We start from the raw sequence: 12,987 nt of genomic DNA on the forward strand, positions 1-12,987 counted from the left end.
CAAATCAAGCCTGCATGCCTTTCTGAAAGATATGCTTTAGCCAAACTCAAATTATCCTTAAGTCAAACAAAAGGTATTGGTCTAAATTACTGTGGTAAGTGGGTGAAATGTAATGACCTGTGATATAAAGAAGGTCAGACTAGATGACCTAATGGTTCCTTCTGACCTTAAACTACACAAATCTATGACTCAAAGGACAGGGTATATACATTTTATCACTGTGAATAATGTGTGATGTGTGTAAAAAGGCACGAGACTTTGAAGTGTATGTACACATCCCAGTGTGCCTTTGGCCCCTTTAAAACTGGGAATGATAGACACATGGCACATGACAATAAGCATGTGACCTACAGGAAGCCAGACATAAGGCTTCCTGCCTCTTACACAGGGGCAGGCAGCAGACGGGAGAGATTCAAGATTAAGGAAGCTCCAGTGTGGAACTCTTCATAGCAGTCAGTAAAGGGCTATTAGGAGAAGTATGTGCCCTCCCCACTTCCCACCTGGGCAAAGCAGGAAAGGTCTGGTACGTAGTGTTTTGTTTTATTTTGAGCTTTTTTTCATCTTCAGTTTATTAATAAACCAACCCCAAGGAAAGGGATGTGGATCTAAACTCTAACATTTTGGCTTTATTTGAGCTGCCCCAGCTGATGCAATCTGCCCACTGATTTACACAGTGGCCAGAGAGTTGTGCAGAACACAGATCCAGAGCTCATAACCCTGTTTAGGGATAGCATGGAACACTATGCTTCCCCATCCCTAGATGTAGCAGCCATTGCTTGGCCATGTGTGTCCAGGTCTTATGAGAAGATAACCCTTCACCATACACACAACTTAGTTCCTGTGGACTGAACCAGGATTTGGGCAGTAAACATCAATATACACATACCAATGAATGGAACATAAAACTGTAGGTCACTTTTTAACAACACATTTCAGTTTTAAAAGATTTCAGAAATGCAATATTAAATTTTCTACTTCAAGGTTACAGAATAGTTTAATTAGGTGATTTGACCTAGACTTGTTTCCTCTGAAGTGATTAAAAAGTGAAATCTTTATCTTGGTGAGAAATTCAGTTGTTTATCCAAAGCTAATAAAATGGCAGTAACACAAACAACATATGTGAAAGATCTAAACAGGATCTCAAATTATCAATGCTCCCTTCATTACACAAACTCAACTCTACATATATTGAACTTTTTCTCCTATTCATGATCTTTTTAATGTGCCATCTGTAGACTTGAATAATACTGCTGAGTTCAGTTGTTTATTCTCTCATTACTAAGCAACAGAATATGGCTTGCAACCAAAATAGAAGGTTTTTTTCTTTCTGGGTGGAAAGGGCATGGAGAGAGGAAGAGGATTTTGAGTTCGTATCCATACTCACAGCCACTTTCCTATTAATACAAACTGATTCATCTTTAGAGATTATAGTTTTTCCTTTGTTATTTGGAGGCTCTCTAATAGGAATTAGTTTATAGTCCATCATTCTGGAAGCAAGCACTTCATCTGAGGAAATTTAAAAAAAATAGACAATTTCAAATTTATCAATGACTTACTGGACAGTTATCTGGAGGTCAAAAACTCCCTCCTGTTGCTTTGTGGGGCTGAGGGGAGCAGAAGAGCACAAAAAGGGGCAGAAACGCTTTGAAAACAGAAAGAGGGTGTGTGTAAGTAGAGCCTAATTAGCACAGTCCCTTCTTCACCAATGCTGCGCGGCCTGGGCTCTGTGGGTATTTATTTAAAGGGAGGGAGGAGGTATATTGCAAGGAAGAAGCGTTGAGGAGTTGTCACTCTACCACTACACACACACACCTCAAAAACTGGCATAAAATACTGCCAGACAAAAGAAGTGGAATTCCAGCTTTAGATTGTGTTATAAGAACATAAGAACGGCCGTACCGGGTCAGACCAAAGGTCCATCTAGCCCAGTATCCTGTCTACCGACAGTGGCCAATGCCAGGTGCCCCAGAGGGAGTGGAACAACAGGCAATGATCAAGTGATCTCTCTCCTGCCATCCATCTCCATCCTTTGACAAACAGAGGCTAGGGACACCATTCCTTACCCATCCTGGCTAATAGCCATTAGTGGACTTAACCACCATGAATTTATCCAGTTCTCTTTTAAATGCTGTTATAGTCCTAGCCTTCACAACCTCCTCAGTTAAGGAGTTCCACAAGTTGACTGTGCACTACGTGAAGAAGAACTTCCTTGTATTTGTTTTAAACCTGCTGCCTATTAATTTCATTTGGTGACACCTAGTTCTTGTATTATGGGAATAAGTAAATAACTTTTCCTTATCCACTTTCTCCACATCACTCATGATTTTATATACCTCTATCATATCCCCCCTTAGTCTCCTCTTTTGCAAGCTGAAGAGTCCTAGCCTCTTTAATCTCTCCTCATATGGGACCCATTCCAAACCCCTAATCATTTTAGTTGCCCTTTTCTGAACCTTTTCTAGTGCCAGTATATCTTTTTTTAGATGAGGAGACCACATCTGTACGCAGTATTCGAGATGTGGGCGTACCATCGATTTATATAAGGGCAATAATATATTCTCAGTCTTATTCTCTATCCCCTTTTTAATGATCCCTAACATCCTGTTTGCTTTTTTGACCGCCTCTGCACACTGCGTATATAACAGCTAGCCCTCTTTGTGGAGAGAGGTACAGATAAATGGCAACAAAGTTCCTCAATCAGCAGAAGCAGAGTGTATGGAAAAGTGTGGAGGGTTTCCTTCAGGAAAAGGAGTGAAATTTCCTGCATATCTTTGAGTTGTGTGCAAATGAAAGACACACACAAGGATCAATTTAAACAGCAGGCTGCAACTCTACTAACTTAACAATGGAGAGGGGCACTATAGACCCACCCTCTCTCACATATTAGGCATTTAATTGGGTCCAGTGCAGTGTTACTGGACTCCCACCATATACTCAGGCTAGACCCTCTTCAGTTGGGGGGGGAGGGATAGCTCAGTGGTTTGAGCACTGGCCTGCTAAACCCAGGGTTGTGAGTTCAATCCTTGAGGGGGCCACTTAGAGATCTGGGGCAAAATCAGTACTTGGTCCTGCTAGTGAAGGCAGGGGCTGGACTCGATGATCTTTCAAGGTCCCTTCCAGTTCTAGGAGATGGGATATCTCCATTAATTAATTAATTAATTAATTTACCCATAGGACTCAATTCACTTCCAATCCTCAAGCCCTCCCTCATACAAGAGGGGAAGAGAATGCCAAAGGAGACCTTGGTCTGCAAAGACTTCAGGTCTCACCTTTTCCTTAAAGGCAAAAGGTCCAAGGTCTCATTTACCTCTGGGAGCTGTCTTTTTTTTAGCCTGTATCTGCACTGGCACATTAGGGGTGCCAGTAATTAGTGTGGTCACACCTTCATCCCAGTCTGTTATGTATTTCATAACTAATCCAATTCCTAAAATCTCCAAGCCAAATGCCAGACCCTCTGTCCAACAAGGGCACTCCATCATATCTAAGAAGTTCAGGCACAGGATACCAGATGTCCCTGTGTGTGATCACTGAGCCACCCCATGTCCAAATATGACTCTGGCAACATCACAGTTCATGCTCTTCCAAGCCCTATCCCCATGGGCTGGTTTGACCACTCCTTGCCATAATCACCTTGCAAACATTTCTGAGCAAATTGATCTCATGCTCTGTCAATCTACTCCATCCCATGCCCCTCTGAATCCTAATTCACAAATTTACCCCAAGGCAGGTCCCCAGATCATTTCCCCCTAGCTGAGTAATCAGGATATTAGATGGATGTAGTTCACCCATCTACAAGTGAAGAGGCATGAGCTGACCTGACAACATGCCCCTTCTCCCAAACCATTGCAGGTGGATAGCCTCACACCTGAAGCTCAGCTGCAACACATGCCAACCTGACTGCCTGCTTGTAGGTCGTATTTCAGTCCGATTTACTTGCCTGCACTCTCTCAGAGTCGAAAACCCTCCAATGCTGTGGAGAGCACTGCACCCATCCTAAAGGAATGAATGCCAAAATTTGCCAGATTGGGATCCAAATGGGCTAATGCCTCCCCCATTACCGCAGCAAATGGTATCTAGTCAGTAGATACCAACGCCGTGTATAGAGGGCCTTGCTCCTGAATCCACATGACTATCACAAACTCTTTTACTGGACATACCTGTTCATACAAGCAATCTCTTAGCTCTTCTATGGCCCCTTTTCTGGATTGATAGGGTTGTAAATACCTTAATTTTCAAGGGCACTGCTCCTTGTTTAAGTTGCACATCTACCAATTCTAGGGCACTCCTGGAGCTGGCAAACTAGGGCGCCTAGTGGTTGGGGGTGCCTAAAAGCCCGCTCATGCGAGGAGGTGGAGTGGAGATGAGCTGGGGCGGGGTCTCACCGGGTGGGGTTAGCTGCCATGGAGGGGGGGGGTCTCCCCAGGTGGGGTTAGCTGCAGAGGGGGGGTAGCTCCCTGGATGGGGGGGGGGGGCGCGGCGGGCTCCCGGGGGGGGGGGGAGGTTGGGTTAGTTGCCACGGGGGGGTGGGGTTAGCTGGGTGTGGGGGGGTGCAAGGTAGAAGTTTCACCTAGGTCGTGAAACTTCCTTGCACCGGCCCTGAGCACACCCTCACTAGCCGTGAAGGCACTGAAAACAGTAATGACAAATGCAGCTTTAAACAGAACCACATGCACCCCAATGTAGGTAAAGCTTCCAATCACCAAAACAAATTCTGTATGGCTATGGGGTGCCTGAAACATACTCTGCATCCCTCTTCTCTGGACCATCCCTCCAAAAGCTTTTTTAGTAAGAATTTTCTACGTGTTAGTAAATCCTGCCAGCGTGCAACAAAATGACAGGCCAGCAATGCTACTGAGAGTTGGCGGAAATTTTTGAATGAATAGTTTATTCATTAAAAAATAAAGTTTTGATCTATTTGCGAATTTGATCTAATTAGTTTTGATTGGGAAAACCTTTATCCATGTCAGCAAAACTGTGAGTCCATATCCACCTGCCCCTTTATAACCTTTCGCCCAGTGATTAGGGTACTTGCCGGGGATGTGGCAGACCCAGGTTTGAATCCCCACTAGATATCCCTCCATCCAGGTGAGCATCCCTAGCCACCAAGCTATCAGCTGATCTGGGGTGGGTTGCTCTCAGTCTCTTGTGTTGAAGCTGTTCCACTACATATAAATAGAAATATTCATTGGTCCAAAGAGTGAGTGAGCGAGAACTCCATAGCCTGGGAGGTAGATCTGGATTCAAATCCCTCCAATGAATCAGGCAGAGAAGATTTGAATCCACATCTCCTACGTTCCAGGTGAGTGCCTTAATCACCAGGCTATAGAGTTGTTCTCACTCACTCTCTCTTTGGCTCAATGAATATTTATTTACACACAGTGGAACAGCTTCAACAAGACAGACTGAGAGTGACACACCCCAAAATAAACGAGGAGTCCTTGTGGTAACTTAGAGACTAACAAATTTATTTGCGCATAAGCTAAAACCCACTTCATCAGATGCATTCAGTGGAAAATACAGTAGGAAGATATATATACACATGGAACATGAAAAAATGGGTGTTGCCATACTAACTAGAATTAGAGTAATCAATTAAGGTGGGCTATTATCAGCAGGAGAAAAAAAAACTTGTAGTGATAATCAGGATGGCCAATTTCCCAAAATAGTCTATAGTCTGGTGGTTAGGATGCTCACCTATGAGGGGGCAATATCTAGTGGGGATTCAAACCTAGGTCTACCACATCCCAGGCAAGTGCCCTAACAGTGGGCCTACAGTTATAAAGGGACATGGATGGATGGATGGATGGACACACACTCCCTTTCCTACTTTGTTATGTGGAAAAAGAGTTTTGTCATTTTCAGAATCTTCTGAATATTTCTTGATTTTTCGGTTTGCTGGCCAAGCCAAAAAAATCAGTTATATGCCCAGCTCTAAAGGTGACTCAATATAGCAGATGATGCCAATCTACAATGCACCAAAGACACCACATAATTCACCACCTGAAACTCAGGGATGGACTAAACATATGGAAGGCTTCCTTAATGCTAATCTACAAACTCAACGAAACTAGCCTTGTAAACCCTCAATGTCCTTGGGGCAATGGAATTTTCCACCAATCTTAAAGCTGTCAGGAGCCATGGTTCCACAAACTGTGAGGCATCACCTGTGGGTCTTGGCTGGCTAACAGCACTAGGTTCTGTAATCTGTCAGCCTGAAACTGAGACAGAGCATGGACAATCCCATTATCAACACCAGAAACATGTACTACACAGAAAATGTTAAACAAACGGCAGTGCAATACATATGCCCTTACCAGCCACATTACTTCGTTGACTCTGAATTAATGTGAATCTCTGCCTGTTTGTCACACCAAAAACAAAACCATTTATTTCTAAATTCCTCAGTTCAAATAGTGACAGCCACCAATATCAGAAAAAACTTAATAGAAGTAATCTCTTATTATACTATGCTCTGCCCACTCCTCAGGCCGCCTCTATGCACATCAATTCCCTTGGTAATGAACTCCAAAAACAATTTCCCCAGAGGTGTCAGACAGTCCCCGTAACTCCGATCCTAGCATCCAATTGGATCATTTCACTGATAACCCATTAAACTGCTATAAGAATGCTTCCCCTAATCCAAATCTGCCCTTCCTTCTTTTGGTCGGTCATCCTGACAAAGCGATGAGGCTTCTTGGCTCCAGAAGTGACAGCCACCACGTGGGCACAAAAGACCCTAGCCAAGGCCACTGCCTTACATGCAAAATTTAAATGCCCCAATAGTTACTTAGGGTACGTCTATACCCAGCCGCTAGTTCGGCGGCTGGCAATCGAACTTCTGGGTTCGACTTATCGCGTCTTGTCTGGACGCGATAAGTCGAACCCGGAAGTGCTCGCCGTCGACTGCGGTACTCCTGCTCGGCGAGAGGAGTACCGCGGAGTCGACGGGGGAGCCTGCCTGCCGCGTCTGGACCGAGGTAAGTTCGAACTAAGGTACTTCGAACTTCAGCTACGTTATTCACGTAGCTGAAGTTGCGTACCTTAGTTCGATTTGGGGGGTTAGTGTAGACCAAGCCTTATACTTGTTTTAGAGAGGCTTTCGTAGAACTTTTGATTGTCCTTATCAACACCTTTACATTACCTAAGCTGTCTCTGGGTATCCATGATACACCCTGTCTTGAATCCAATTCAGTTCTCAAGTATGTTAACTGTGCTGGGCCTTCTGCCTTTTCTGAAGCCAGTGGGACCCCAAGCACTCTGTCATCTCCAGAAATGCTCTCAGCAGGCAGCTGTGCTCTACTGATCATATTTCCTGCCAAGAGGAAGTAATTGAAATAGTGAACTGCCTCACGTGCAAGCTCATTTCCCTCACATCTGACCATTCCAATGTTATGCTAAACCTTTCAAAGGCTGAACATGGTGTGGAGCATTGGCATGGCCGTGTCAAAACAGTAATATTCCTCAAACTGAAGACTGAACAAGTTACTATTTTTGTAATGAACAGGGAGTAATGTTGCATTTTGCAACCTGTGTCCTTATGCTGCATTCTTTAACCATGGCTACTGCTGCATCAGATGAGGACTATCAAAGTGAACATAATTGAGGGTCAATACGGTCTTTAAGGGAAGCTTTGAAGGTAAGATAAATGGTTGATAATCCTGTATTATCCATTAGCTTTTTTAGGCACCACACCCAGGAGGAGAGCTGTAGATCTCCACAGGTAATTTCAAAAAAGGAACAACTATTCTTTCTACCTGATGTTTTCCCAAACTATTTGTTCTAGTTCTTTAATAGATTATAAATGTTCAGGCCACACATGCAACCTTGCCCCCTCATATGTAGGCTTAGCAGAATTTTTTATAATTTTGATGGATAATATTGATATTTATTTTTAAGAAGTTTTTTCCAATTCTTATCTATTTAAATTTTCACAGTTGTGGGAAATTACGGGGGGGGGGGGGGGGGGAGGGTGTTAAACAATAATTGTTTAATTACAGTAAATGTTGATATTCAAAAAGTTGAAGCTTTAAAACACAAACTGTCAACATCATATATCAAAATATACAAAGTAAATATTCTTAAATCAAACTCTAATATGTTCCAAAGCAGTATTTTTCTCACTTTGTCTATCTGTAAATGTCAATTTTTGATAGAAATACTTTTTAATCGGTTTGTGTGTGTACTGTGTAATAGACGTTTACTAACATTTATCGATACAAATCTAATCCTTCCAAGCCTACTCACATGGGATCTGAAACCCTACCAGATGTCCCTTGCATATATATATATGCCCCATCTGTCTTGTTAGGGTAATCCCATAGTAGGGTCCTTAGCACCTCTAATTTAACTGGAGATTGGTCTGAAAGGGATCGAGGGTAGTGACAGCAACCACCTAATCAGCTTGCCAAACTTGTTTTACCCATCCAATATATCAGGAGCTGGGGAGTTGGTAAATGGCCTTCCTTAGGGTAGTTCCCCTGAAGGCTTCTAGGAGTCTCCTTTAGGAGCTACAGAGCCCTCCCTCCTGTCTGCTCTCTCCCAGAACTGCCTACCAACTGCTGAGAACTTCCTCTTTTTAAGACCTTATTCCATCCTTAATGTGATTGGCAGGGCTGAAGGGGAGGGCCAGCCTTGCCCACAGCCTCTCTTTAACCCCTTCGTCACTGGTGTGGGGATTATGTACCTTTTATTCTAGTCTTAACAGAACCTAAAAGGTGACAGTTAAACTCAGCACATTGGTTTCTGAGGACTCAGTCATTCTCCCTATAGCTCACTGTTTTATTCAGCTATGTATTATTTCAGCCCTATAACTCTATTTCATTTATAAATATTCACTAAGGAAAGCGGAACAGATTTTTTTAATATTTCTAAATTTAAGGACAAGAGTGGAGCTAATTTCAACAGTGCAATGCATATTGTCCTCTATCTGAAAAATATGTGGTTTTTCATGCATGAACAGCCACAATTTTAGTTTATTTGAGAAACATGATGATGGATGTCATATATTAAAGACTAGAAGATTAGAATCTGACCTCATCGAACCTCTCTAACCATCGTTTATGTGCTGTGAATTTTATATTTTTTAAAGTAAGAAATAAGAGAGAGACATTAAAGTTCTCTCTCATTAAATGAGAAGGGGGGGCGACAGGCAATTTTAAATTGCACAGAGATTAGTGACTTTTTCCTTTTTCTTTGTGAGGGGAAGTGATTATCTTAAAGACAATGAGAAAGAGTAAAAAAAGTTTCCTCTACTGAGGCACAGTATGTGTTAAAAATCTACTTATTTCATATTTAACTTGATATCGATAATGGAGTTTACCTATATCCCCCTGATTTCACTCTAATGCAATTACCAGTACAAGGATGGGCAGGAGTGAGACGTCAGATTAGAAACAAACTCACATGGCAGACCTACAGAATTTTACTGTATTTCTCTTTTAACAGGAAAGTAGTGCTTGTAAAAGGTGCCAGCCTGATGAATGGAGACTGAAGACTCTTCATCTATCCAGAGAATAGATATACCAGAACATCACACAATCATTTCACAGATCAATAGTGATCTGTGATCAATAGTGATACAGGCCTTATCCCAGACTAGTGAATGTGTTGCATTCTATTAGTAGTCTTATAAGGTACTTTGTTCCAACTTCTCTCTTAAAACAAAATTAACAAGTATAACGATGTTTAGGTTTTGCTACTACTCTCCAGAATGTTGGTCACTGTATAAAAATAGAGCCCTATTGTGATAGGCATTGTACAAACGAGGTAGTAGACAGTCCCTGCTTTGAAGAGCTTAGAATCCAAACAGAGGAGACAGGAACAGGGTAGAGAAAGATGTAATAGGCAGAAAAGTACTGTACTGTCAACAAGTATGACAATATCTTATGCACAAAACTACTTTTCTGGAAAGATAAGTCTGTTTTATTCCCACTTTCTCAATACACCCATGCTTTCATTTGGCAATAAAATGCTATGGTGAATTCACAGAAAAATCCCATTTCCTATTGCATACAAATTCCTCCACTTCCTACTAACAATATTCTAGGTATTGACAATGTGCAGGTTCTTGTTACACAGATCTTTTGACAGAACGAACCTTCCCCTTTGATCCTCTCATGGCTCAACTACCAAAGGATCAACAGACAGCTTTAGAAGATCTATGTTATTAGTTAGATCTCATGTGGCCTGTCACTGACTCTTCCTCTTCTTGGCATGCAAGCATCTGGACTGAGTCTTTTGCTACTGAGACTATGGTTCAGACTATTAAACAAAAACATGTGCACAAAGAGAAAAAGACAGCAAGGACAACCCATATACCTGTGTACCTCAGTTTTGGAGCAAGTACATAGATTAATTCAATTTTCAGGATTTATTTCTTATGTTAACAAAAAGGTTTCCCTTCTTAAAGTAACAGAGACTTTTCCCTCCTCTCTCCCCACTCTTCAGGGTATTTTTGTTTGTTTGTTGTTTTTGTTTGTTTGGTTTTTTTAAGTGCATAGCACTAAACTTACCATGTCACTTTGAGGCTGTGAGATGACAATAGGCTGGCCGGCATCACATGTCTCTCTTATATTAACATGCAATGGAATGTCTCCTGCATTAAAAACACCAAAATGCATTTACATAAAGACTTAATATTTCATAAGTGCATTTCATTAAACTAGCCCTGAAGCTACTTGAAATCAAATTCCAGTTCAGGATATCCTTTGAATTACTTAATCTCTAAAATTAGCATTTAAAATTAAAATTAGCTGCAGCAGAGTTCCACATGTCCACAATCATTAGTACCAAATATATTTCAAATTTATTCATTTTCTGGAAAAAGAGCAGATTGCTTTGCAGTAATTTGTAATGACAGGAAGTTTGCTTTATTGCTTTCTGGAGAAGCAGAAAAGCTCAAACTGAGACATTTCTATGGTCTAGACATTTTGGATAGGTACAAAATAAAAACACTTCTTTGAGTGTCAGGATAACATATTATTCAACGTATTTCTTACTTTTGTATTTTCAACAGTGTTTTGAGATATTAATCAATATCCAAACTATAGCACATTTTGTTGCCAAACAACAAAATGTACTATAGTCCTTAGTAGGCCATTGATTTAATTAAGTGCTAGCTGTATATTCAACTCGTTCTCTTTTACAAGGGCTAACTACTGTGTGATTTGCTTGTGTAATCAGCAGGGAACTGTTATAGAAGAAAAATGTACTGAAGGAAAAATCATTTATCGACCCATTGGATATTTTCACTTAATTCTGAAATATTTTTCCAGCACTAAATATAGTAAATTTTTAAAGTTCCCATAATTACTATATCACAACACAGATACTGCCTATGAGATAAAATGCACAGTTAAAAACTGATCTTCTGCCAGTATTACGTTTACAGCATACTGGACGCCTGACTACTCTTCACGCAGGCCTTGTCTATACTCAGAAGTTTCACTGATTTAACTAAAAGTGTGCTTTTAAATCAGTTTAATTAAACTGGTGCAAAATCCTGTGTAGGTACTCTTAGTTTGGCTAGTAAGTGTGTTATTTTGCTTTAACTTAATTTATTTTTAACACCAGATTAAGGTAAATGAAAAAATAGCTAAACTGAAATAAGTGTCCGTATATAAACTTGCAGTGGTTTAACTAAAGCAGTTTCAGAACAAAACTCTAGTTAAACAGATGCAAGCATGGGTATTGTCCAGGGCCGGCTCTACCATTTTTGCCGCCCCAAGCAAAAAAGCCGCCTGGACTGCCGAAGCAAAAAAAAAAAGCCGCCCAGACTGTGCCGCCCCTTAGCATGTACCACCCCAGGCACGTGCTTCCTTTGCTGGTGCCTGGAGCCAGCCCTGGTATTGTCAAACCCTTAGATGTAAGTAACATACACGCGTTGGTCCAAGAAGTATCTGTAGTTGAGCCCCTAGGTAATGGTGACCAAAATAAAAAAGTTCAATATCATTAGAGGAGGAAAGGTATCGAAATCTTGCACTGAACTTTAAAAGAGGATTGAAAAAAAAAGTGAAGGATGCTAGTAAAAAAGACCCTACAAGAAAAAAATAAAAATAAAAATAAAAGTATGGAGTTGCAGGTATTGACTCCATAATTAAGGTTGAATTGAATTCTGCACTTAAAGAAGACATGCAACTTCTGTTATATAAGAAGACTACAATCTATCTTCCCCAAAATTGCTCAATACTTACGCTTTTGGCACAGAATGAATTTTCTGAGAATTTAAGTAAATCCATAAATTTTTTTTTTTTAGTTAAATATAGTTAAAAATTGGTCCTTTAAGAAATTTACCATTGCAGGTCAGATCTTTTCTTTGTCCCGAATGTTCTTAGTAATGGAATAATACGGACTCAAAGTCCCACATAGTTAAAATTACTGTTATCTTGTGCATAGGCCACATTTTGAAGACTATTATTTTTAGGATTCAGAGTAATTTTTTGCATTCAGTCTTCACAACTAAAATTTACTGCTTCAGCAGCAATAGAATTACACAAAGAACTTCCCTTTTTCAAAATGGCTGCCATCTCCTACTGTTCTCAAAAGGATTGAGGGCCACATTTACGAAGGTATTTAGGTGCTTAAAGATGCATATATGTGCCCAGGGTGATTTACAAAAGCACCTAATGGAGTTAAAGACAGTAGCTAAAGGTATAAAAAGAAACAAATAATTCTGTAAGTATATTAGAAGCAGAAAACCTGCAAGAGAATCAGTGGGTCTGCTGGACCACTATGGTAAAGCAAGCAATTAAGGAAGATAAGGATATTGCTGAGAAAAAGACGGTTACTCACCTTTGTAACTGTTGTTCTTCGAGATATGTTGCTCATATCCATTCCAATTAGGTGTGCACGCGCTGCGTGCACGATCGTCGGAGAATTTTCTACCCTCGCAACACCCGGTGGGTCGGCTGTGGAGCCCCCTGGAGTGGCGCCTTCATGGCGCTGGATATATACCCCAGCCGACCCAGCGCCCCCTCAGTTCCTTCTTGC

General features: G+C 41.1%; 1 protein-coding gene across 5 annotated transcripts in view; it reads right to left on the reverse strand.

Annotated features, from left to right (window-relative positions):
• The window catches only part of NUBPL (NUBP iron-sulfur cluster assembly factor, mitochondrial), a 158,294-nt gene that overhangs the window by 6,942 nt on the left and 138,365 nt on the right, over positions 1 to 12,987 (reverse strand). For all 5 annotated transcript variants that reach the window (XM_065403508.1, XM_065403507.1, XM_065403506.1 and 2 more), the window contains one exon: positions 10,512 to 10,594. In XM_065403508.1, coding sequence (XP_065259580.1) covers positions 10,512 to 10,594 — 83 coding nt within the window. The remainder of the gene's footprint in view (positions 1 to 10,511; positions 10,595 to 12,987) is intronic.

The sequence above is a fragment of the Emys orbicularis genome, chromosome 4 (genome assembly GCF_028017835.1).
Source record: "Emys orbicularis isolate rEmyOrb1 chromosome 4, rEmyOrb1.hap1, whole genome shotgun sequence".
Classification (NCBI taxonomy): domain Eukaryota; kingdom Metazoa; phylum Chordata; order Testudines; family Emydidae; genus Emys; species Emys orbicularis.